Source organism: Theropithecus gelada, chromosome 15 (genome assembly GCF_003255815.1).
Source record: "Theropithecus gelada isolate Dixy chromosome 15, Tgel_1.0, whole genome shotgun sequence".
Taxonomy (NCBI): Eukaryota; Metazoa; Chordata; class Mammalia; order Primates; family Cercopithecidae; genus Theropithecus; species Theropithecus gelada.
This window is the reverse complement of record NC_037683.1, coordinates 26641218-26668356: the sequence shown is the minus strand read 5'-3', so window position 1 is coordinate 26668356 and position 27139 is coordinate 26641218. Positions and strand designations below refer to the sequence as shown.

General features: G+C 50.3%; 1 protein-coding gene across 3 annotated transcripts in view; it reads right to left on the bottom strand.

The window, feature by feature from the left end:
- The window catches only part of WHRN (whirlin), a 103260-nt gene that overhangs the window by 57100 nt on the left and 19021 nt on the right, over positions 1-27139 (bottom strand). For all 3 annotated transcript variants that reach the window (XM_025360430.1, XM_025360431.1, XM_025360432.1), the window contains exons 2-3: positions 19144-19362; positions 7913-8038 (exon numbers count right to left, since the gene is read on the bottom strand). In XM_025360430.1, coding sequence (XP_025216215.1) covers positions 7913-8038; positions 19144-19362 — 345 coding nt within the window. The remainder of the gene's footprint in view (positions 1-7912; positions 8039-19143; positions 19363-27139) is intronic.

The window sequence follows — 27139 nt, the reverse complement described above, 5'->3', positions numbered from 1 at the left end:
ACTCCTAGAGGTAATGAGTGAGTTCTCACTCTATTAGTTCATGTGAGAGCTGGTTGTTTAAAAAAGCCTGGGACCTCTCTTACTCCCTCGCTCACCTTGTGACACACCTGCTCCCGTTTCACCATCTGCCATGAGTAAAAGCTTCCTGAGGCCTCACCAGAAGCAGATGCCAGCACCATGCTCTTTGTACAGCCTGCAGAACTGTGAGCCAAGATAAACCTCTTTTCTCTATGAGTTACCCAGCCTCAGGTCTTCCTTTATAGCAATGCAAAACAAACACAGTAACCATACCCCTTCCTCCATGGACAAACAGGAAGCAGGCGTGGGAAGTCTGTCGGGCTTGCTCTCACCTCCCAGCAGAAGCATCAGGACGGAATGAGCAGACAAAGCCAAACCGCCTCACCGCAACGGGGCTCTATGCTGGGGGCCCAGAGCTCTGGGCCCTTCTGTCAGCCAGTCCTTTCCTTCCTTCTGGCCCTCAGCATCCCCATGTGTAAAATGGAGGGTTGGCAGCTGAGATCTGTGAGTGTAGACTGATTCCCGCCATCTGCCCTCCATCAGGGAAGAGCTGAAGATGGCACCTAATGTCCAGAGAGTACCTGTGACGAGCAAACCTCACTGTGGGCCAGGCTGCTACTCAGCTTCCTTTAGCCCAAAGGCAAGCATCTCTGAGAGACAACCACTCACAACCCAGACGACTGGGAAAACCACTCACTCTTCTCAAACAAATATGCCTGCTCTGTTCTGTGTTCAGGCCAGGAATGCAAAGGAAGTAGTGCTCAAGATAGGAGCTTTGGAGTCAGAGACACCTGGCTCAGGGCCTGCCTTCTCCACAGTCACTTCTTCAAGACGAGAATAATTTCCCAGATACCTACTATGTGCCAGGTGCTGTCTTGGGCAGGGGATATGATGTGTAAACAACATTCATTCTTTACCTCATGTAGCCATGATCTGGGAGAAGAGACATTCATTAAACAAGTGCTCCCAATTTATAGATGGGTTAAGAGTTGCAGCCAGGCAGGGTGGCTCACAACTGTAATCCCAGCACTTTGGGAGGCCGAGGCGGGCGGATCACTTGAGGTCTCGAGTTCGAGACCAGTCTGGCCAACATGGTGAAATCCTGTTTCTACTAAAATTACAAAAAAAAAAAAAAAAAAAAAAAAAAAAAAAAAGATTAGTTGGGCGTGGTAGCAGGCACCTGTGATCCCAGCTACTCAGGAGGCTGAGGCAGGAGAATTGCTTGAACCTGGGAGGCGGAGGTTGCAGTGAACCAAGACCACACCACTGCACTCCAGCCTGGGCAAGAGAGTGAGATTTCACGTAAATAAAGAGTTCCTACCTCCTAGAGCTGGGTAAAGAGAGATGACACATAGAGATCACCTGCTGCTTGATGCGCACTTAGCACAGGGGTGCTGTCCAGAGACTCAGTACAGAGAGGGTGGGTGGGGAGAACAGTCCCTGGCAGAAGCCAGTACATGGAGGGAGCAGCCCCAGCTCTGTTGGCTTCACCAATGAAGTCAACATGGTCAGGCTCCCAGCAAAGCCCAGCACCCGTGGTAGACCTGTAGGGCAGCAGGTCATCCCCACAGTCACTGAAACACTGTTTCTGCACCAGACACTCGATGGGTCTGCATAGCAGTGACCCCAAGAATGGGACATTCATGGGAACAGAGATCCTGTTCCAAGGAGCCTCAGCCAGGATGGCAGCTGGCCCCCATGAGCAGAAATGAAATGTGCTCCCACCCCTAGGGAAACAGGTGTGGAGGCCGTGGGCCAGGCAAGATCCGGGAACCACACTGGGCTTGGGAAGCTTGGTGTTTTCTAAGAAGACTCAAAGTCCTTTATTTCCTCTCCTTGCAGCCTTTTGATATTTGATTAAGTTAGGGTTCTAGGAAGGTGGCAGAGCAAAGCGTATGACCTTTGGAGGGCCTTAAAAGGCCAGGTACTAGATCCCTGTGTAATCCCCAGGAAGCTACTGCACCTCTCTGAGCCTCAGTTGTTCATGTATTAAATGATGTTACTAACGTCCGCCACAGGGCTACCGGGAGGATGAAATAAAAGTGTATTTAACGTGCTGAGTACAGTGCCTGATTCATAATAACTGGTTAATAAATGGCAACTGCTATCACTATGATTAACTTCAAATGCCAGTCAATCTCAGTTGTCCTTAAAGGAACAAAGGAGGTTTTGTGGTCCATTCTTTGGTGGGGTTTGAAGCTGGGGGGCAGGTGCAAAGGAATAAGAGAGATCCCTTTGGATAAACTCTCAAAGGGGTGTTAGCCCCCACTGCGGGGGGTGGGAAGGTGCCAAATTCCATGGGGCCTCCCCAGGGCAAATGCTGGGAACCTGCCTGACCCCCCAAATGTTTCTCCACTTAGGGCAGTACCATCCTGACATCCCCCCAACCCCAGACTCAAACCAGGCCCTCAGGAGCTAAGTGGGCTGAGCAGCTGGAAGCAAAGTGAAAGGCACATTTTCTCTCAAGGGAAGCTCTGCACAGCAGCAAGAAGCCCTATTTACAAATAAAGCCTTTTCTTGGCTCCACTGCCCACGTAGCCAAGCCCCTTTCTTCCATTTCAATATGCCTAATTCCACTGAAAGTGCATTGGCAATAAACAGAATTAATCAGTCCTGGATGCCCAAGTGAGTGTAGGCAGGTGTTAGCATATCCAAGGGGCCTTGGAGGGGAAAGTACAATGAACGGCAGGAACACGAAATGCTTTACTGTGGAGGGGATTGAAGATAGAAAGGACTTTACTGAAGGCAGGCATTTTATGAGCAAATAAAGCCTTTGATTGCCTGCAACTGAGAAGCAAACGAAAGTGAGTGGAAACTTCTACGGAATATTTTTTCTCTGCCTTGTTTCCGAATGGAAATCGCTTTATTGTTGCTGTTTTTAAGATTAAAAGGAATACTTGCTCCATTCAGACGTCGCCTAAGGACATAAAGAAAAAAGTGGAAATCATCCCTTATCTTACCACCTGAGATAACCACTGTTGACACTGTGGTGTGTGTCCGGCATAGATGTTTTTCTATGCATATTTTTGCATTCATATAGAATACAGATGAAATCCTGTTAGCTATGTGGTTTTGCAGCCCGTGTTTCCCACTTAGTAACAGCCCACAGACATCCTTCCACATTAATAACTGCAGATCTTGATCATCGTCTTTTCACAGCTGCACGGTCTTGGGTGAATTACATCTCCTGTGCGATAGGGCTATTTCCTCAGCAGCATCACCAGACATCTTCTCCCCACCCGGCTTTCCACGTTCAGCCACACGGGCCTTCGTCTGCACACTGGAACACTTCTTTCCACTTCGGGGACTTGGCATTTGCTGTTCTTTCTGTCTGGAATTCTCACTTCCTCTTTCACATAATTAGTTTTGTTCTCTTTTAAATGTCAACCGAAATGCTTCCTCCTCCAGGAAGCCTTACCAGGTATCCAAAGACCAGGGTTGGTCTTCCTAGGCATACACTCAATTGGTTCCATGTGCTTTGCCATCTTGGTATTATCACAATTGTAACTAAATATACAGTTGTGTAATTTGTTTTTATTTTTCTTACTAGAATATAAGCTGAGGAGGTCAGAGACTGTGTCTGTCTTGCTCAGCTCAGAAGCTGCAAAGTACAGTGTTAGTTTATAGGAGTCACAAGTATATATACTCACAGACAAAATGGGAAGAGGAAAAGCAAGAGACAACCACAGACACTAGCCTATGTGGAATGTCCACATCCTTCCACACAAAAGAGGGATCTATCAGCTGGTTACTGGTTTTGGCATCTCTTTGTGAACATGAAAACTATAGGTGAAACAGACAGGAGTACATTCCTGGTGTCTGGGCACCCTCTTTGTGCTGGCTGCCAGGAAGCTCAGAGCCAAGTCTGTGTCCTGCCTGTAGCTGGGTCTGCAGCCCCACAGAGCAGGGTGTTCTGGAATATCACTCATCAAGGCTTCATCTCTTTCCCTATCCCCCATTTTCCTTCTCCCCAATATCCTCTACTCATTCAAAATGTTTGCTCTATGTAAAGGGAACTCTCTGCAACTTTTCAGGCCAGGAAAATGTACAGATCTAGGGAAGTCCTCAGAGATCACCTCGCCCAAGTGTCCAAGCAGGGAGACTGAGGCCCAGGGAGGGGAAGGACATGCCCACCTTCACACAGCTGGTCAGTGGAGGCCCCGGGGCTCCTGTCCTTCCCTGCACAAGGCAACCCCAGGCTCTGTCAGGTCTTGGTTTAAATAACAGCTCTGATAACAGAAATAATTTGATCTTGGGCAACTCAGTTTAAGTCTATAAGTCTTGGTTTCTTCAGCTGTAAACCGAGGACTGAGAGGCACTATACCATAATAGTTAAGAACATGGACTTGGAGTTTGCTGGCGTGAGTTAAAATCTCAGCTCCAGCACTTAGCTGGGTGGCCTTGGACAAGTTGCTTAACATTGCTCCTAAATCTATTATCTATAAATTGGCAAGAAGAACATTCTTTTTAAAAATATATCATTGCAAAAATTATGTGATAATGAATAAGAAGTATTCAGCGCAGTATGTGACATAGCAACTCCTCAATGAAAGGGTAACATGATAATAAAAGACGCCACCCACCAGTAATCAGAGAGAGAGGGCGAGATGCTCAGTGCTCTCAGGCCAAGACCTACCATGTCGTCTCTCTGGAATGCTCCCTCTCTCCCTTTCTCTTAACGTGGTTTTAATCAGAGGGTACTCACCGCTCACAAGGTATGTAAACTGTTCATACATTTATGTCACCAAGGACACTATGGCACCACACAACATCCTCTCAAGGACGGACCAGAGGAAAACTGTTCTGAGGCCTCAGAAGGAAGAATAACTAGGGTTTTCAAACACAGCTGGTCTGTTTTCCTCTTACAGACACCACTGACCTGCTTCACTCTCTGTGTTGGCTGCCAGGAAGCTCAGAGCCAAGTCTGCGTCCTGCCTGTAGCTGGGCCTGAAGCCCCATGCAGCAGGCGTTCTGGGGAATCCCTCAACCCGCTTCATCTCTTTTCCTCTGGCCCCATTTTCCTTCTCCCCAGTCTCCTCCACTTCTTCAAAAGCTTTACTCTGTGTTTAGAAACTGCCTCTAATCTTTAAGTGTTTGGGGAAAATAAATGGCAGTTAAACTTCATAAAGACTAAAAGCAACGTGGTATGCTGGATTAGACTGGATCCTGGAACAGAAAAAAGACATGAGTGGAGAAACTGTGAATAACGCCTGTAGTTTAACAGTATTATACGGATGTTAGTTTCTCGGTCTTGACAAATATACCACGGCTATACATGATGTGAACATTAGAGGAAGCTGGGTGAAGGATAAACAGGAACTCTCGGCAACTTTTCACTACGTCTAAAATTATTCCAACATAAATTTATTAAACAAAAATTCCATACAGAATATTATCAGATTATTTCCCCCTGGAGTCCCAACAAAGCATCACTCCTACCTGCTAAAAGCAAAGCAAGCACCTAGATCCAACACGTTTCACAATCAACTAGACCCGGCCGACACTGTGGAACATCTCCTACCTATCTGGCTGGCACAGGTCTAGAACCAGACTCCTCATTCCTGGATGGGAATCCTGGCTTTCCCTCTCACAGGCTGTGCAACTCTCCGAGTCTCACCTACTGAGCCTGTAAAATGGTGCTCACCAAAGGGTAAATGTTTGAGGGGATGGATACCCCATTCTCCACGATGTGATTATTACACACTCATGCCTGTGTCTAAACATCTCATGTATCCCACAAATGTACACACCTACTATGTACCCGCAAAAATAAAAAATAAAATGGTGCTCACAACAGAACCTACTTTCACGGGAGTATCATGAGGTTAAACAAGTTAACGACGTAAGGCACTTGGAAGAGCACCTGGGAAAGAAGACACATGCTCCATGTAAATTACCATGTCTGTAACAGTGATGATAATGATGTTTGCCTGAGTCAATCCGGGCTGCTATAACAAAGTACCACAGACCGGGTGGCTTACAAGCAACAGGAATTTACATCTCACAGTTTTGGAGGTTGGAGTCCAAGATCAAGACGCCAGCAGGTTTGGAGTCTGGTGAGGGCCCACTTCCTGGTTCACAGACTGTGCCTTCTTGCTGTATCCTTACATGGCGGAAGGGGCGAAGCAGCTCTTGGAGCCTCTTTTATAAGGGCACTAATCCCATTCGTGGGGCTCCGCCCTCATGATCTAATCACCTCCCAAAGGCCCCACCTCCTAATACTATCAGCTTGTGGGTAAGGATTTCAATGCATGAATTTTGGAGGAACACAATCTATGGCAATGTTGACTATAATAATTAATAAGAATTCCTCATTTGAGCTTGCAATAACCCTGAGAAAGAAATGTTACCTATTATTATTATATAGTAACAGGAAGCAAGGTTAAACAAGTTAATGATGTAAAGCACTTGGAAGAGTAACTGGGAAAGGGGAGACAAGGTAGATGTTAATGATTATGTCCACAATGATGATGATGATGATGATGATGATGATGATGATGATGATGATGTCTATCTGTCCCTTTGGGCTGCTATAACAAAGTATCATAGACTGGGTAGTTTATAAACAACAGAAATTTATGTCTCACGGTTTTGGAGGCTGGGAAGTCACAGATCAAGATGCCCGCAGGTTCAGTGTCTGGTGAGGGCTTACTTAGTATTATTATACAGGAAAGGGAAGCCCAGACACGTGGAGGGACTCTCCACGGTCACACAGCTATGTAAGCAAAAGCAACAAAACTGGGACTTGAACCCAGTCTTCCCTACTGCAAACCCAGAGCTCTTTCCACAATGCCTGTTTCCTAAGAGAACCTGACGGACATATTGTCTCTGTACTCTAGCCTGTCTGCCATGACGTGACTTGGTGGCCGCATATGACCTTTTCTTCTTGTCTGTGTGGAAAATGAAATCTCCTGATACCAGGGCATGCAAGAAAGGCCCTTTGTTACAAAGACACAACCTCATCATGTGCTTCATTCCCCTGGCTTTGCACACAGACTAGGCATCCATCTAGTCAGTCACCAACAGTCAGACACGCGTGGTCCTTCGGCCAGCCACTCCCATCCTTCCCCTTTACCCATCCCTCTCTCTCACACTCTCCATGGCCTGGCTTAAAGGCCACCTGTGCCATGGTCACCACTCCACATCGCTGCTGCTGTGGCATCCCCAGCATCAGGATTTAGCCCAAACACATGGTACTCTTTAATTTGGTGATTAGTGTCCTGGGTCCAGCGTTCTGAGCAGAGTTCCCAGGCTGCCCTGCAGGGTGCTAAGTGAGGGCTTTGAAATTCAGAGGGCCTAAGTTCAAAGTCTGCTCTGCAACCCACCAGTTGTGTGGCCTTGGACAGGTCAGTTTAACCTCTGTATATCTCAGTTTCCCCAACTGGAAAATGTGGGTAGTAATACCCTACCCCCTCAGGGTAGGGTGAGGAGTCAACTAGATGGCATGTGTAAAGTGGATCGCAGACACTGGGCACACAGTTAGCCCTCTTTAAAATGGGAGCTAGTAATATCATTTTGATAACTGCTGGTTGTCCGGATTGAATGCCAGGCCTGAAGCTGCCCAGGGCATCCCCAACCTAGTCCATTACTTTCTCTCCTCTTCCCTCTCCACATGTCCTAACAAACCCTGAAGTCAGGGCCATCACAGGCCATCAGCAGTGTTTGCAAAACAGCAGCACAACAAGTTCGGGCTGGCCTGCTGCCCACACCGCGTAGGCGGCCACCCTGCTGCTGCTGTGAGCTGTGAATTTAGAGGCACAGCAGCCAGGGAGGGCTCCCCAGCTGGGACCAGTCCTCAAGGTGGGGTGCTGATTGCTCTGCTGGAGATCTATTTAAAATCAGCAGCAAACAGCTCCAAGCACAGAGCTTTCCCTCCCTCGGGCCCTCCCCTCACCTTGAGCCCGCTGCCTTCTGCTTCAGAGCCTGGGTCCACGCCAGTGATGTAAATGCCAAGGCCGTACTCAGCTCCCCCACGGATCGTGAGGCCCAGGGACCGGCCGTCCCCCAGCACCAGGTTCACCTGTCAGAGGGAGAGGAGAACATTAGAGGGACTGGGGGACTCATACCTTCAGGCTGCAGAGCCCCCTCTCGTACTCTGAAGAGCACATCTTATCCGGCTGGCAAGGAGGCCCAGGCCAAGGCCTGGAAGATACCCTAGAACATTCCAGTTCCTGCCCCAGCTCTGCCTCTGACTTGATGGGTGACCTTGAGGAAGCCCCTCACCCCCTCTTGGTTACAGTTCCAAGTGCAGTGGGGGGAAGGTGCTGAGAGAGGTGGCCTCCGGGGTCCCCTCAGGGCCAACACCTGAGACTGCTTAGACATTTCTCTCATGTTCTTCACGCCACAGTGGCCATGTTCACCTGAGGCTTTAGTCAGGGGGTGACTGTTCACGCCCCAGGGTCTCAGTTAGGCTCCATCTTCCCTCCTTAGGATCAAGGTTCAGGCCAGGCTCAGGGCAGCCACCACCCTGTTTCCCCAGAGGTCTCCTGTCACCCCAGGGGTCTTCTGTCACCCCAGGGGTCTCCTGTCACCTCAAGGGTCTCCTGTCACCCCAGGGGTCTCCTGTCACCTCAAGGGTCTCCTGTCACCCCAGGGGTCTCCCACCTCCCCAGGAGTCTCCCGTCACCTCAGGAGTCTCCTGTCACCCCAGGGGTCTCCCATCACCTCAGGGGTCTCCTGCCTCCCCAGGGGTCTCCTGTCACCTCAAGGGTCTCCTGCCTCCCCAGGGGTCTCCTGTCACCCCAGGGGTCTCCCACCTCCCCAGGGGTCTCCCATCACCTCAGGGGTCTCCTGTCACCCCCAGGGGTCTCCTGCCTCCCCAGGGGTCTCTTGTCACCCCAGGGGTCTCCTGTCACCTCAAGGGTCTCCTGTCCCAGGGGTCTCCCACCTCCCCAGGGGTCTCCCATCACCTCAGGGGTCTCCCATCACCTCAGGGGTCTCCCGTCTCCCCAGGGGTCTCCTGTCTCCCCAGGGGTCTCCTGTCACCTCAGGGGTCTCCTGCTTCCCCGGGGGTCTCCTGTCACCCCAGGGGTCTCCTGAGGCCTCCCCAGGGGTCTCCTGTCACCTCAAGGGTCTCCTGTCACCCCAGGGGTCTCCTGTCACCTCAGGAGTCTCCTATTTCTCCTGGGGTCTCCTGCCTCCCCAAGGGTCTCCTATCACCTAGGGTGTCTATTTCTCCTGACGTCTGCTGTCTCCCTGGGGGTCTTCTGTTCGGCCATCCATCCTGAGGGACCATGATGGTCCCTGGCTCTACATACATAGGGTGCACCCACTAAATGGAGTCCCAGTGCTGGGGCTTGGAGATGAGACAGATACAGTCCTGCTTATGAGGGGCCCGCAGTCTAGTGGTACAGTCGACAGGCCTTCACGGTACAATGTGAGCAGCGCGTGACAAAGCTGCCCAAGGGTCACGTGGGTGCAGAGAAGGGGCAATGGTCCTGACTGGCATGGGGGGTGCTTCCTGGAGAAAGTGGCGTCTCTGATAAGATGGGAGGGTGAGCGAGAGTCAGCCAGTGGGGGAAGGGGAAATGGAACCTTCCAGGGACATGGGACGGCTCATGTCAGTGCTCAGGAGAGCAAGCTCCATCCGGGAGGTGAGTCGCAGTGGCCAGAGCAGGTGCTGGAGGACAGGGTGGGGCTCGCCAGCACAGGCGGGGTGGCTGCAGGCAGATTCTAGAACGGTTCCTAATCCATGAGGGAAGCTGCAGGAACGTGCAGGTTAAGTGTGTCTCGGGTATGAAAGGGGGATTCATGGAAAAGAAGGCAGACCAGAAGAGCTGAAACCTAGCCCAGAGACAAGACACACAGTGACAGGTAAGCGATCCAAAGAGAGCACAATGTGACTGCCCACGGGACAGGGAGCGGTGGGGGAACCTTCGGGCACCAGGAAAGAGCACATTTCATTAGGGAAAGCCATCCAAACCAGATTTCTATTTTGGAAGTTATTCATCTAAGAGTTATCAAGTGTTCTGTGCCCTTTAAATGTGTTATCTCATTGAATTTTTCAACCACCTTGAGAAGAGGTGGTGAAGAAGATACTCAAGTCCCAACTTCCCAGGGGAGGGCACAGCTGTGTGACCTTGAGCAAGTTACTTAACCTCTCTGTGCCTCAGCCTCCTCTCCTGAAAATGAGGATGACAATAATTTATCCACCTGTCTTATAAGGTTGCCATGAAGAGGATCAAATTAAGAGACAAGTGAGAGCATGTGGCTACTCTCTGACCCCTAGTAGATGCTCAATAAGTATTAGCTACTGTTGGTTCTGTTGCACACATGAGAAGTCCTGTTAGGAAACAGTCGCAGCCACTGCAGTTACTGCTGCCACTGTAACAAATCACCACAGTCACAGCCTAACAGCAACACAGATTTGTTATCTGACAGTTCGGGAGGTTGGAAGTGTAAAGTGTGCCAAAAGGACCACACTCCTCCTAGAGGCTCCAGAGGAGAACCCACTTCTTTGCCTCTTCCAGCTTCTAGGGGCCACCTGCATTCCTTGGTTCACAGCCCCATCCTCTATCTTCAAGGTTGGCAGCACGGCATCTTCCAATCAGTTGCTCTCTGCTTTTACCATCACATCTCCCTTTCTCTGACCTCCTGATTCCATCTTACAAGGACCCTTGTGATGATATGGGGCCCACCCAGACAATCCCCCACGTCAAGACCATCACTTACTCACATCTGCAGCATACCTTTTGCTATATAAGGTTCTACTCACAAGTTCCAGAGAGGAGGAGGTAGACATCTTCAGACTTGGGGATACTCCTATAAACCTTTTTCAGGCAAATCTTGGTCTCAGAGTCTATTCCCAGCAGCCCAGCCAAAGGCAGAGCTCCCCAGAAATGTGACCACTGAGCCTTAAAGGCTGGGGCAGGGTAGGGGGGCAGCCAGGGACAGAAGAGGGAAGATGCCATTCCAGAAGCAATGGCATGTGCTAAGCCCACACACAGGACAGTGCACACCCCCTGGAGTCACCACACAGGTCCTGTATGGCCAGAGTGTGGCAGGAGAATGGGGAAAATGGTTGAGATTCGCCTCACTGGTGAGGGTGCCACAAGCCAGGCTAAGACGCTGGGCTATGAGCAGGACAGTGACAGGCTCCAATGTGGACTGCAGGAAGACTCCCGGAAACAGGGAACAGGAGAGGGGCGACTTTCTAGAGATCTCCCATGAGAAGTGGTGTGTCTTATGATGGTGGTGATGTAGGAGGAAGGTGGGGTTCAGATCAGGGACCGAACAGAGAGGCTGGCTGAGGACACAGTAGGCAGCTCCTGCCTTGATCCCCACTCCTGCCACACCTGGCAGAGCCCCTTCCTCCATGCTGCACCTTAAGGACTTGGAACAAGCCAGGCCGGCTTGGGGTCTACACACCCAGGATCTAGCCCAGTTCCTTGGGTGACCTGCAGTCAGTCCACCCCCCCCATCCCAGCCCACCGCCACGCCCACCCCGGGGCCCTTCCAGCTCCAGGACAAGAAGATCCCGGTAGGGAGAGAGCTGAGAGGAGCTTGGGTGTCTTTGCAGCGAAGCCCAGGAACACGCAGATGGCAGCCTGTGTCTGCAGCAGCCCACTCTGAATACTAAGGATGAAAACAAACCTCCCCACCTCTCTTACACCTCCCCATAAATTCTTTACATCGGAATAAAATGAGTCTTTATCACGGAACTGTAAGAACAGTTCTATCAAGCACAGGGTAATCTGCCTCAATCACCTGCTGAAAATTCAACCAGCATTTGGCATGAGTCGGAGTTCATCTATGGGAAAGCAAACAACGCTGTGAGAGGTGGCCTGGCCCAGTGAAAATAACACTACTGCTAATAATATTAATAGAACAATAACTCACGAAATTGGTCACTAAGTGTACTGCGTGTTTCCTATGTCCCAGACACAGAGCTCAGCACTTTACATGCATTACCTCATTGAATGCTCATTCCTCCTCTATGGGTTTGTTGTTATCCCCACTTCCCAGATGAGGAAACTGAGGCTCAACTCTGAGGGGTGAAATGATGGGGCTAAGATTCACATACCCAGCTGCTTGGCTTGCCTGCAGTGCCTGGGCATTTAACCAATGCATCACACTGCTTCTCATGGGCCTGAGTTCAAGTCCTGGTTCTGCCCCTCACTCTTGGGCACCCTTGGGATAAGCCCTGTTGCTTCTCGGATCTTCAGTTGCCCTGTCTATAAAATGAGAATTGTGCAACCTGCGTGGAGCCAGCACTGCCCGTGGCCAAGCCAGCAGCCCTCCCTCTTCCTGCCTTGCATGGAGCCTCAACTATGTCCAGGAGGCAACTGGAGCAGCTCCAGGAGATGACACCAGTCTAGGCTACCCATTCTCCTCTACCAGGGACTGGAATGGATGTAGGTAGTTCTGGGCCAGTTTTGGCCAAGAGGATGTCTGCTATGGGATTCTGGGTAAGATTCTCCACTCTGAAAAGACAGGAACACAGGAAGAGAAGGCCCTCCTGCTCCCTCCACCCACTCTGCTTTGGGCACAGTTGTGAGAGACTGTGATGGCAGGAGCAGTGGCTGCCATCTTGCAGCTGTGAAGCAATGAGCCCAAGGCAAGAGTCAACAACAGGAGGAAGGAGGGACTCACTCCCTGGCAAACCAGAGCTGGGGCTGCCCAGCCCTACACTTCAGAAGAGAACAGTGAACACCGGAATGTGTGTGCTCCTGTAATACAGGCTTTCTGTGATCCGCAGCCAAAAGCACCCCTAACTGATAGCACCGTCCGGGGCTGTTGTGAGGATGATGTTGCATGGGCTCCCCACTTCCACCCTTGCTCCTGCCATGTACCCTCCATCCAGTAGCCTGGACAGTCTGGCTGGAACCTCATATGCACCAGGTCCCTCCTCTGCTCAAAGCTGCACCATGGCATCCAACTCACTCAGAGCAAAGTCCCCAGACTCCGCCTGGTTGCCCGTGCCTGCTGCCTCGCTCCTCTGTAATCCCGTAGGTCTCGCTGCTGCTCCTCAAGAGGCCCTGTTCATCTGCCTGAGGCCTCCAGCCACCTGGAGCACTGCCCAGACAGGATGGATCCATGTACGATCACTTCCTCGTCAGCTTGAGACCCTTTCTTTTGTCACCTTCTTAGTTAGGCCTTCCCTGCCCCTTCTCTAACACTGCCCGATGCATACACCACCCTCCCATGCCCTTTCCTTGCTTGGTTCTCCCCCATTTTATAATAGACTGTATATTGTTTCTTTTAATGCCCCTCACGGTCCCCCCACAACACACTAGAGTGTCAGCCCTTGACGGTGGCCAAGGTGTTGTCTATTCTTTGTCTGTTCACTGCTGTATCCCCAGTATGCACAGCAGGCCCATTAGAGGTACTCGGTACATATTTTGGGGGAAAAGACTAGTACCTAGTCGGCATTCAGTAACTGATGGTTGTTGCTGGAATTCATTACTATGACCACGCACTGTGCTCTGTGCGTATGAGCCTTGATTACTAATCCTTGAAACAGCCTCACATGGCTGGCGTGACCATCCTCCAATCATGGATGGGGAAGCTTAAGTGACTCATCCAAGGTTAAGTGGCTTGTCCAAGGTCACACAGTCAGAAAGTTTGAAAAACAAGCTTCAAACCCAGTGCTGCTGAGCCCAAAGCCCCTGCTCCTTGTATTCTAGGGTTGTAGCAGCCTGAGTCGAAGGGCAGGTCCCATCTTGTTTCTGTGGCTGCTGGAGACATATGAGCTTGGTGGAGCGGCTGCTTCTGCTGCAGCTGGGTCTAACTGCTCACTGCAGAGTAGGGGGCCGTGGGACAGGGACACTGCAGTGGAATAAGACTTAGGAGGTTCTCAATAAAGCTCATGGGCAAATGACCAGGAAGGGGTGAGAGAGGCATCTGAGTTCTACAAATAGCTGTTCCTGCCCGCATCATTCCCCTGAGCAGATTCCAGATGCTGACCAAGATGACCGGTGCTGTGGGGCAGGCAGGCTCTGCTGTCTCTCCCGGGGGGAGCTGAGCCAGCATTGTGGCTGTGCGAGGGCCGGACCCAAAGAGCCAGAGCCAGGGGACACTGAAGGGACCAGGCATAAGCCTGAGATGTGAGCCTCACCTGTCCCAGCCACTCTCTAGCTGTATGAGCTGGGAAAATTCATGCAGGCTCTCCAGACCTCCATTTTCTTATCTGGAAAACGGGAGGAATGACACTATCTGTAAGTATTTTATAGGACTGGCCTACCAGTCAAATGATTCTACAAAACCACCGTGAAATCTGAAAACTGCAGTGAAGAGATAAACCCCTGGGAAGCTGTGCTTCCATCACTCTGGATACTGGTTCATCACCACATTAACAACCCCATCTCTTTCAGATGCAGGCCGCCTTCCGAAAGCCCATCTGTGACTTTCTGCTGGATGCTCTGCAAGGGCCCCATGACACGTTCACAGTCAGAACCCAAGAACAGGTGATCAGTCCTGCAGCTCACACTGGATAGTCAAGCCTGTAGGAGGCACAGAGGAGAACGGAAGGCACCTGCCTCGGAGGAGGGTCTAGAAACAGCGTGCTTATTCCCTCCACCCCAGAGACTCCACGGCAACACACTCGCTCTCCCATCCTGATGCAGCCTCCTCCTCTGGGTCTTCTTTCCTTCTCTCCTGCCACCCCTAGTCCTGTAAGCTGATTCAAACTATCCTTCATTTCAAGCCATTTCAAAGAAATGAGTTCACCCCACTCAACTCAGGAAAAATCTCATCCTGAATATGCACTCAGAGGGGAATGCTAGCAGAGTACTGGAACCTTCCCCCAAGGTTCATTTTCCACCTTTGAAGTTCATCTTGACTAAAACAAGAAACATCATTACTGGCTCCAGAAGTTCTTTGTGCTTTTACTTAGCCACTCTCACCTCTCTTGAAAACGAGCTTTGCACACCTTCTTTTTCATGGTCTTGCTACAGGTCTTTGCATACCTGAAATTGATTTTGCCCTTCTTCCCTCACCAGCTAAGAGAATGCCCAGCAAGTCTCCGTTGTCTGCAGAAAAAAAAGTGTCCCCCACCCACACACATTCCCAGCCCAGCATCTCAGCCTGCAGGAGCTAACTCCATTCTACTTCTCCAACCTTGTTTCACAGCCAAAGGAATCACTTAGGACCCATCTTGCTCTCTCTAACCTCTGGATATTGTCATGCTGTTCCCTCTGTCTGGGTCACCCTTCCCTTCCACTGCCACATGTCCAAACCTAAAATGCTGCCTCCTCCAGGAAGCCTTCCCCGATTTCTCTGGTGTGCAGAACCTCCCTTCTCTGCACACCACAGCACTCTCCCTGTCCCTTTCAGAGGGCATGTATCACATTTATACCTTATGTAATGTGCCAGAACAAGTCCTGTTCCACAGACCTGCCTCCTCACACTGGGGACATGAAATAGGGGAATGGTTAGGAACAAGAACTTGAAAAGAGGCAGAACTGACCTTGCCCCTGAACACCACCATGTCCCTGCTGTGACCTTCAGCACTGTCAGCACATTGCTAAGGCATCACATAAAGGCCCAAAGTGAAGACAGATCAGGAAGAAACTCATGCTGCCTCACACCCACGAGGACAGCTACTAACAAAACAACAGAACAACAGGTGCTGGCCAGGATGTGGAGGAAGAGGAACCCTGGTGCACTGTTGGTGGGAATGTAACATGGTACAGACAAGAGGGAAAATAGTAGGGTGGTTCCTCCAAAAATTAAAAACACAACTACCAGATGCTCCAGCAATTCCACTTTGGGGTATATATATCCAAAAAAATTAAAAGCAAGAGGCAGAGCCAAGGTTTGAACCTAGGCAGCCTGGCACCCAAGGTCTTACCATCCCTGCCACACTGACACTATCCTACTTAGTCCCCCATGACAAATCAATTCTAATTTATGAGAGCTATAGAGGCTGCGGGTTAGAACAAAATGGGAAGCCATACAGTGAGCGCTCTGCACCCTGCCCCGTTCACTTCTGAGGATTTGACAGTGATTTAAGAGCGGCCACGCCTGACTCCCTGAGCGCTACATCTGTTCTTCCCTCTGTACTTTGTCTTCGGCCTCACGGGACAAGTCTCATACCACAACACAGAGAAGGACACTCCTGAAAAGGGCTATAAAACTATAACCAGCTCCGAGGGACAGCATAAGGATTTTCAGGGGTAACTTGGCTACATGTGTGATTTTTATGTCACTATTGCCCCGAGAACCCACTTTCTGAGAGGTGTCCCTCCTCCGCGGAGGTTATGGTTATGAGTCCAAGACTCCGGTCGCGGCTTTTTGGACTATCAGAAGATGGGACCAGGCTGCTGGAGAGAAGAGAATCAGACTCCACCAGGTACCTTCCCCAGGATCCGGCAGCCAGGAATCCAGAAACATCAGCCCACGCCCCTTCCCAATAAGGAAATGGGGTTTCCACGCTGCATCAGGAAGAGGAGGAACATGGAGGAGGGTAGATGCACCAGTCTGGGGCTGTGGAATCTGGGACGGCCTTTCTCTGGGATGGTTCAGGGTGTCTCCTGCCTCCTTCGGTATCTGGGTCCTCCCCGGAGTATGATTCATGCAGCCTCCACCTCTGCATTATTTTATTCTTGAGACAGGACTCACTCTATTGCTCAGGCTAGAGTACAGTGGGGCAATTACAGCTCAGTGGACTTCCTGCACTCAGATGATCCTCCTATCGCGGACTCCCAAGTAGCTGGGACCAAAGACACATGCCATCACACCCTGTTAGTTTTTTTTTTTTTTTAAATTATTTGTAGAGACAGGGTCCCACTATGTTGCCCAGGCTGATCTCGAACTCCTGGGCTCAAGCAATCCTCCTGCCTCCGCCTCCCAAAGAGCTGGGATTACAGGTGTGAGCCACTGTGCCCAGCCCCACATTCTTATATAAGTTACTCTAAGACTCCCAGAGGCACCTTACCTAATCCCCACACTCCCATCTGCCCAATCCTTGCAGACGCTGGCCTCAGTCTTACTTCAGGGCCTTTGCACGTGCTGTCCTTGCTGCTTGGGATTTTCAGTCCCCGAATGGCACGCTGCAGCTCCTTCTCTCTCTCTAGGTCTCAGCTCAGAAGCCATCTCCTCAGAGAAGTCCTTCCTGACCGCCTCATCCAAAACAGCCCCTCCCTCCCTCGCACTCTCCTGCCCGGCTCCTGGTTTCACTTCCTCCCATCAGTTTGCACTGTCTCACTTACCTTATCTTGCTCACTGGTGCTCATTTCGGGATTATTGTCTCACTCTTCCCACCACCTCCAAACGCTAGATGCTTCCCAAGAGCAGGGCCCCAGCACCCTTGGCCACTGCTCGCCTCCCATAACATCGTCAGGCACCCAGGTGCTCAGCAAACACTGGGAGACTTGCTGGCTGGGTCATGGTTGCCACAGTGCTGAGCCTCAGGTTCCTCATCTGTAAAATGGGGATGGCGACACCTGCCCCCAGTGTGGCTGCGAGGAGGACTCAGGAAGACACCATGAGCACAGGGCTGGGCACGCAAGGGCTCTCCATCAATGATAAGCTCCACTCGCCCCATGCCCTGCACAGGAAAGGGACTGAGAAAAAGAAAAAGCGAGTTCTGTGCCCAACACTAGACAGCTGCCCTTGACCATGACTCAATACCACTGGCAGCATTCTCTCAAGATTGTCAGAGAACAAGTTCCCTGGTGGGGAGGGGGTACAAGCCCACCCAGCCCCGGCAATCTCGATGCGGCCCGGGCTGCTGCGGCGCATACCAACAAGCTACCTGCTGCCGCTCGCCTCCAATAGAAGCTGCTGTGATCTCTGCCGCGTCCTGCATATTGACGTTTGAGCAAAGAACACAAAACACATTAAATAAATGTTACAGTCTTATCGACAGGAAAAGGAGAGCTGAGAAAGAGTCTCCAGAGGGAAGGCGCTTGGCCCAGAGCCCCAAGCCATGTAGCCTCCTGGCAGTCAGTGTCAAGCTCCTACACACCAGGGAGCTGCCTGCAGGAGCTTCGTTCTTGGTTCCAGGAGTAACCAAGGGGTGCAATGCAAACAACAGCCAAAGAGAAGGGTAGGACATCAGGGACCATTTCAGCCTTCCTGTGTTTCAAGAAACAGTCCAGGTCTGGGGGAAGGAGGGCTCCACACGGGATGTCTATTGGTATCCCTGCCCCCTTCTGCAAGTTAGAACACCCCGCAGTGCTTTGGGCAACCACCCCTCTCCCACTGGCTACAGTCTCGGTGGTCTTGTCAATCAAAGTCCCCAGACATCCCTGCCAGCCCGTGAGGTACTCCCTCATTAAGAATCTTCAGGGGAAGGACACTGAGAACGGAATGCTGGACATCCCCCTCCTGCAGGCTGCACCCTGAGATTCTCGGCTTCAACTCTGGGACTGCCCCTATCCTTCCAGTACACCCCTGCTCTGTAAAATGGCCAGAGCTGGTTTCTGTGACTTACGCCCAAGATCCACACTGCACAAGATTCCCTGTGGAGCAGCACTCCTGGCCACAGTCCTGGCAGCTATGTGTGGCCATGCACCTGGGTCTAGGCCAGTGGGAAGTTTGGTCATCTTGAAATTAAAGAGACGCCTCTCTTCCCCTTTCCTGGGAACTAGAAAGGGGACTTAATGTGGCCCAGCTTCATTAACAGAAGGGGCAACACCCTGGGGGATGGAAGATGGAGGGAGTTCGGGTCCCAGGATAAGTCCTGGAGCAGAACTGTCCCTCAGATGAGACTGTTCCTCTATTCTGTTACATGACAGACAAAAAAACTCTCATTGAAATCACAGTATTCAGCCGGGCATGGTGGTGCACACCTGTAATCCCAGCTACTCGGGAGGATGAGGCATAAGAATTGCTTGAACCCTGGAGGCAGAGGTTGCATCGAGCCAAGATTGTGCGACTGCATTCCAGCCTGGGCGACAGAGTGAGACTCTGTCTCCAAGTAAATAAATAAACCAATCAATCAATAAATCCCAGTATTTGAGCGCTTTTATTGTGGCAGCTTAGCCTGTATCATAATATACACTACACAGGTCAAAAAAAAAAGGAAAGAAAAACCACCACCCTTTGGTATGGACTCTGAGGGAAGACAGAGCCTGGACAGAACCAGCCTCTTCTTGCTGCCTCCAAGCAGCTTTGCTGTTCTGGGTTTGGAGGGAGAATACGGCGTCTGAGAGGCCGGCCTCCTTTCCCCACCCCACTCACCTTTTTCTCATCCCCTCCTTGCAGGAGGTGCAGGGTGCTCCTCCGGTCACCCTCCTGCTGCCTCAGGGCACCGCCGTGGGGCTGGGGCAGGCCCGAGGGTGGGGAGATGCTGCGGCCCTGCGGGTCCACCCAGGTGTAGATGTGGTTGGTGACGTAGCCCCCAGGGATGCGCCCTGCTGAGTACACAGACAGCACCAGTTTCTTGGAGCCCTTCAGAGCCTAGGGAGAGAGGGACACACAGGTTAGAGGAAGGGAGTTGCCGGGGGTGTGGAGGAACACCCTCCCCTGGTCCAGACCTTGGTTTTTCTCAGGAGCCCCACGTGGAAGAAGAGGCCAGCCTCAAAGTCCCTTTCCTTCTCTAGCCCTCGATTTTGTCCTATGAAAACAAGAACATCTGTCCTACCTCTATCCTGAAGTGGTCCAAATACAAGAAATATGATATATTAGGAGACCTCTGCAGAGGAGTTGGCATCGCAGGCCTGAGACTGCTATCCTCATGAGGGCTTGTTTGCAAGGCCGGCCTTTGGCTGGCATCTGGGAACTTGGATTTGGGGAGTGTCCCACCATTCCCTAACTGAGAAATGTGGCTCATGCGCTCAGACGGTGTGTAAACAGTGTGGTTTATGCTTAACCTGCTTTCCTCCTGGGAGTCTGGAAGTTGGGGACAAGCAGACAGGGTCTATGTCACCAGCCCCCAATAAAAACTGTGAGTGCTCTCTAATGAGCTCCCCTGATAGGCAACATTCCACAGCCTTGTCACCATTCGATGCTGGAGGAATTAGTGTGTTCTGTGGGACTCACAGGGAGGGGACCCGTGGAAGCCTGTGCCTGGTCTCCTCTGGAATCTGCCCAACACACCTTTTCCCCATGCTCATTCTGCTCTGTATCCTTTGGATGTAGTAAACCCTAGCCACAGGTAAAACCATAAGCTGAATCCTGTTAGCCTTTCTAGAGAATCACTGAACCCGGGTGTCATCTTGGGGACCCTGATAAAATACCAAGTAAGAGGGTCGACATATAAAAGCAATGGTAATAGCAATGCTTAACATTTATAAAGGGCTTGTATGTGTCGGCCACTCTGCACTACACCTGATATGCATTATCTCAGGAAATCCTAATGAAATCCAATGGGGAAGGGGGATCGCAGAGGGGAAGGGGGATCTCATTTGTCAGATGAAGAAATGGAGGGAAACTGCCTGCCCACACAGTGAGTAAGAAGTTCCTTTCTCAGCCGGGCATGGTGGCTCACGCCTATAATCCCAGCACTTCGGGAGGCCGAGGCAGGCAGATCACCTGAGACCAGGAGTTCAAAACCACCCTGGCCAACATGGCAAAATCCTGTCTCTACTAAAAATACAAAAGTTAACTGGGCGTGGTGGCGGGCACCTATAATCCCAGCTACTCGGCAGGCTGAGGCAAGAGAACCGCTTGAACCCGGGTGGTGGAGGTTGCAGTGAGCCGAGATCGCGCCACTGCACTCCAGCCTGGGTGACAGAGCGAGACTCCATGTAAAAAAAAAAAAAAAAAAAATTGATAAAAAAAAAGAAGTTCCTTTTTTATAGCAACTAATTCTGAGTGTGGAACACCACCTTTATTGTACATTTCCCAGTCTCCAGATGGAACCACCGTGAGGAGAGGTAAGCCCAAACTCTACAGCCTGGGGTGGAATCTGAGGTCTGCCATATTGCTTTACCACAAGGCGCCTGCAGCTGAGATGAAGACATTGACCCAAGGAGACACTCACTAAGCACTAGGATTAATAATAAACACAGCCTGTGTTAGGGATTGGATGTGTTCCCCTCCAGATCCATATGCCGAAGCCCTATCCTCAATGTGATGGTACTTTAGAGATGAGGCCTTTGGGGGTAACTGGACTTAGATGACGCCATGATGGTGGGAACCTCACGACGGGATCAGTAGCTTTGTGGGAAAAGAGAAAGAGTTCTGGTCTGTCTTCCATGTGGGGACTCAATGAGAAGATGGAAGTTTTCAACTCTGAAAGTGGGCCCTCACCAGAACCTGAGAACAATGACGCCCTCATCACAGACTTCTGGACTCCAGAACTGTGAGAAATTAAATGTCTATTGCTAAAGCCACCCAGTCTGTGGTATTTTGTTATGGCAGCACCATCTGGCTGTTTGAATAAATGACAGAATTTTGAATAAATGACACACACTGAAATTTTATGCTGCCATTGAAATCCTATTTACAAAGGTTGTAATGCCATGGAAATGTGATGTATTTTAATGTTAAGTGGGGTTAAAAGGCTATAAAGCATGTCTTACAGTATGAAGTCAGTTATGTTAAGAGAAAAATCATACGGGAAAAACAAAATGAAACAAAACTGAGAAGTAATGTGCCAAGATGCTAGCAGTGCTTCTCTCTGGGTGGGAGGATTATGGGTGATTATTATTTTGCTCTTCCTGTTTCTCAATATTTTCCAAATGTTCCACAATGAGGTCACATTGCTTTCAATATTGGAGGAAAAAAAAAATAACATGCCTAAGAAGAGGGGTGGACGCTTAGCTCTCTGTGTCCCCCAAGCTTTGCCCCAATTTGCACATACAGCTCTACCGACTCCCCAACACTCTCAACAGACAAATCAGACCCTGGGCTGAGCTTTCAAAGACAGGAGGGAGCCCTGGCTAGGCAAGGCCTGCAGGAAGAGGCAACTCTCTGACATTTGAGCCTCTCTCAGCATAGGAAGGGTGAGCCAAGAGGCACCCAGGCCCTCAATTCTACAGCTAAATGCCAGTCCCCAGTGGAGGGATAACGAGGATGGCGTCTCTCCAAAATTCTGCTTTTAAAAAAGATTTTTGTGAAGATGAGCAGGGTAAGATTTACAGTATTCTTTTAGCATTCCCCAGGGCTCCCCTGGCGGAACAGTCGGGAAAATGAAATCCCTGCTAAGGTGAAGAGGCGGGATGGAGAAAGCCTGAGACCAAGTGAGCTTCTCCCAGAGCACAGTGGAAAGTGGTTCAGGGCACAGGAGGCGTCAGCAGAAGTCTCTGAGGCCACCACATCTTCCATGGCCCCTGTCTTCCTAACCCCTCTTTCCTCTTCCTCTCGTCTCTGCCCCCTGCTCCCTCTTCCATGAGGGCACAGCTCCCTGCTCCAGTGCTGTTCCACCTGGCCTGCCTCCTTCTCTGCTCCTTCCTAGACAGACTGCAACACTACACCACAGCATTCATTCAACAAGGGCTGACCAAATGCCTACGGTGTGCCAAGCCTAGAGGAAACAAAGTGGGTCTATCCTCATAACAGGCTGCAGCCTGGTGAGAAACAAGGCATTACCCAGCATACATCAGGTCCTCATGACACCTACGCCTGGTGAGGAACAAGGCACTGCCTGGCACACAGTAGGTCCTCATGACACTTGAGCCTCGTGAGAGACAAGGCACTGCCTGGTACACCATAGGTTTTCATGACACACGCCTCGTGAGAGACAAGGTATCGCCTGGCACACAGTAGGTCCTTATGACACTTGGGCCTGGTGACAAAGCCATAGCATTGTCCTGCACACAGTAGGTCCTCATGAAACTTGTACGTAGTGAAGAGCAGAGCATAGCCAGGTCCATAGAAGGTCTTCATGACACATGCCTGGTGAGAGACAAGGCATCATCTGGTGCACAGAAGGTCCTCAATGATGCTTGCAGCCTGGTGAGAGATTAAGTATCATCTGGCACACAGTAGGTCCTGAAAAAAGACTGCCCGATTAAGAAGGTAAATATTGCCCCCAAAAGAAACCATTAACATCCACAGGCATCCTCCTGCACCCATATCTAGTCTGGAAGGTTATGCTCGGGTCAGGAGGAGTGCAAGTGGAAAAATCACACGTGGACTGTGGAAACAGAGAAAATGGGATTCCAGTCGCACTTCCACGGCTTGCCAGTGGAGAGTCCTTGGGCCAGCTGCTTCCCCTTGCAAAGCAGCACATGTGAACTGCAGAGAAGGACAATGCTCACCTCCCAGGGCAGCACGGGTTAAATGAGGCAATGTGCATAAAGTTCAGAGCCTTCTTGGCCACACAGTAGGAGCTCAGCAAATGACAGAGCCCACTCCCCTCTCCCCTAGCATGTCTGCATGGAGATCGAAAACCATGCAGTAGCAAAACATTGACCAAGGAGTTTCAAAAAAAAAAAAAAAGTGAAGGAAAGAATAAAGAACAATGCGCAGAGCATCATTTGTATTTTTTATCGCCGGCAACAGTAGAATCCTCTTGGTCAGTTCTATAAATAGGCCAGCAGCAACCTTGAGAACAGAGAGGAGGTTAATGCCCTTGATGAGAACACCATGGAGAGCCAGCACCGGAGAGGGCCTGGGCCAAGTCACTGAGTCTCCCACAGGCTGCCCACCCCTGGTATTTTACAGAAGGGGACCCTGAAGCCCCAAGATGGGAAGGGACACATAAGGTTCAGGAGTACAAGAGGCACAGCCCAGGACGCAGGAGGCCAGTCCTGGGCCTCCTTCCCCTCTGCGCCTCAGTTTCCCTATCACAGGACTATGAGATTAGAAACTCAGCCGGACACTCAAGCGTAGACCATTCATCTACCTCTGATAATGACTATTTTTTGGGGATAAATATGGGCTTTTTGTGGGTCTTGGAGAGCAAGAATATCATTATCCTCTACTGCTTTTTTATATTTCTGGCAAAACTGATGATAAACAAGATTCCTGAGAGAAGCTTTCAACATCTATGCAGGCTCTTGGGATATGGCCTTGGTGCAGTGGCCATCAGAATCCTGCAGGAACAGCTCCATCCATTGCTGTTTAATGACACTAAAATGTGTGTGGGTCATGCAGGGAAGGGGAAGGGGACGATCTCTGCTCCTACTGCCTTCTTGTCTCCATTTCTACAAACCATTGCTTGCTTATTTTAAAGGGCATCATTAAACAGGAGAGTTATTTCCTAACAAAGCTGGTAATGCTTTCTCCCCTGTAGCCACTCTACCAGCCTTTCAAACTCACCCACCATTGCTACCTTGATCCCTGAGGCTCAGGCCACCTGGGGGATTGCGAGGTCCTCATCCACAGTTAGGTGCACCAGACCATTCATTTTACTTCTCTCACCAGAGCAGCCTACAGAGCACACAGCCTTAGGCAGCAGAGCTTGAGCCTGTAAGACAGAGACCCACCAGGTCCCTGTTGTGCCAGCAGCTTGGTGGGTGTCCTAGGGTTACTTCTCCCCTTGCTAGGCCTTGGTTTTGCCCTCTGGCAATGAGCAGGTTGGACCTGTTTGCTAAGATCCTGTCCCAAGTTAAACTTCTATGTCTTTCTGATTCAGGGCTATATTTAGAAGGGAAGACTGTATTTGCTCTCATAGTGGTCACAGGTCATTTGTAGAGAGATCAGGGGCTCTGGGACACCCAGGGATAGACTCCAGGCAGGCTGAGGGTTGCGCCTACCAGGCACCGGACTTCTGGACCTGGAAAACTGTCCTTAGTTTCTCCCATCCCAGCAGTGAGCACTTGAACTGTGCTGGTTGGTGTTACTACCATGTCACTGAACCAGATCCAGAGCCTGGGGGCTCTGAGGTTTCACAGGGTTTAAGGAAACATCAGAAGGACAATTGGAGCATCTCAATTATGGCAGGATGGACACTCCAACTCAGCACTATCAGCAGCAGCAGGAGACTTTGAAAGGACTTGAAGGCCAGAGGGCTGCCCCTCCAACGAAGCCATGGCTGTGTCCTTGCTCTTTGTAGGAAGCTGCCTGCAGGTGGTAACTCACATCCAACACATCCATCTGCATGTTGTTGACTCTCCATCAACCACACCCCTCTCTAGCCAAGACAGCTCCGCAGGATCCACCAGTCTTCCTGAATCAATGGCCTATTAGCTGTGCCACCTCACACAAGTTACCAAACCTCTCTGTTCTCCTGTTTTCTCTCCTGCAAAATGAAGATCACCATTCTCCTTTCTCTTTACTTAGAGGAGCCCTATTAGCACAATGCCTATCACTGAGGAATTCAATGAGTTACGGCTGAAAAGGAAAATTGTGAGATCCGGGGAGAGCCCACCGCATGCAGGGATGGTCATTAGAGTGCTGTGTTCCCATGCTCGTTATCACGTGTTTACTGGTGAAACTTGACCCTGGGGCGTTCCACCAACTCAGATCATAGAGAAATCTCGATCTGACCCAGCAGTTGGCACGACTAAGATACCATCCATCACTAGATGACTATTCCGGCAGCACGCTATGATTATGGAAATGTAAATTACATGTGTATGTCTTCAAACTTAATAACTTGCTACTTGGATTAATGCTCTCAGGAGGCAAATTTGCCTCACTCAACTCTTTGGAGCCAACTCTGAAACCCCAAATTCATAGACCAGGCTGACATGATTCTCTGCTTAACAGAGGAGTGAGAAAGAGACTGAAGAGGGTCACAGTGTAGGGGGACTAATGGGATGTGTTAACACGGCAGACACGCATATGCTTCTGTGTTCAAAACCATGCACCAAAGGCAAGCATGGGGTGGACCTCAAGGTCACAAGACTATCAGATCACTGTGCTGAGGAGCATGTGCAACAGAGGTGTTCCAGAAAAGTCTCAAGCAAGGACATGTAATGATGAGTCACCCAGCTTATTTCAGGGTGCAGACCTCAAAGGGCAAGGTTTTCTCTTTTCAGAAACAGAGACTTAACCACAGGAAGGAGAGCTGGTCTAAGACCCAGGTTAGTGACCCAGAAGGGAAGAAAAAATGATGCATGCCTGCTCTTCCCAGCCCACCTTGCCTCGCTGGGGCTTTGTGTGTTCAGACACACTGGACAACGGTGTTGGCTCCGCAGATGACTTGCTGTGTGACACTGAGCAAATTACCTAAATTCTCTGTGCCTGTTTCTACACTTAAAAAGCAATTGCTGGTCGGGCGCAATAGCTCATGCCTGTAATCCCAGCACTTTGGGAGGCCAAGGTGGGCAGATCACCTGAAGTCAGGAGTTCAAGACCAGCCTGGCCAACATAGTGAAACCCCATCACTACTAAAAATACAAAAACTTAGCCAGGCATGGTGGCGGGTACCTGTAATCCCAGCTACTCAGGAGGCTGAGACAGAAGAACTGCTTGACCCCAGGAGGTAGACGTTGCCGTGAGCCAAGATTGCACCACTACACTCCAGCCTGAGCTGGTGCAAGACTCCGTCTCTAAATAAATAAATATATAAATACTAATTGTTGTCTGGGCACAGCAGCTCAGGCCTGCAATCCCAGCACTCTGTGGGACAGAGGCAGGAGTTCAAGAGTACTTGAGGCCAGGAGTTCAAGAGCAGCCTGGACAACATGGTGAGACCCCACCTCTACAAAAAAATTTAAAATTATCCAGGTATAATGGTGTGCATCTGTAGTCCTAGCTACTCAGGAGGCTGAGGTGGGAGGTTTGCTTGAGCCCAAGAGATCGAGACTACAGTGAGCTATGATTGAGCCACTGCACTCCAGCCTGGGCAACATGGTGAGATTCTATTTCAAAACAATAATAAAATTAAAAGCAACTGTTGTAAAGATTTAAGACACTGTAAACTGCGAATACAGTACTTAGCACACGGTAGGTACTAAACGCATGCCAATTCCCTTCCTGAGTCTGCCAGCTCCTTCTCCCAAACACAGGCCCCAGGAATTCTCTAAACCTTGAATCGATATGGACACAAACACATGTGTCCCCCAACTTTCCTCTTTTTAAGAAACATCCTTCTTTAATCCACATTTCCTCACATCTGCTCTGCCTTCAACACTCAGTTCCTTTCCCACGACCTCCAGAAAGGCTTCCCAGATTGTGGCTGACTCTTTCCTCCAAGAGCATCCAGCACGCTTCTGTGATTGTGCTACCATCTATACCACAGGCTCTGAGTCACATTTGTGGTCTTGTCTTTAAGACTACAAGACAAGTTCCTTGAGGCACATTACATGGTCTGTTTCCTTTAGAACCTCTCCCTGCTCCTTCTCATTCGTTTAGCCAACCGTCCATTCATTCGTTCATTGAACAAGATATTTAATATTCT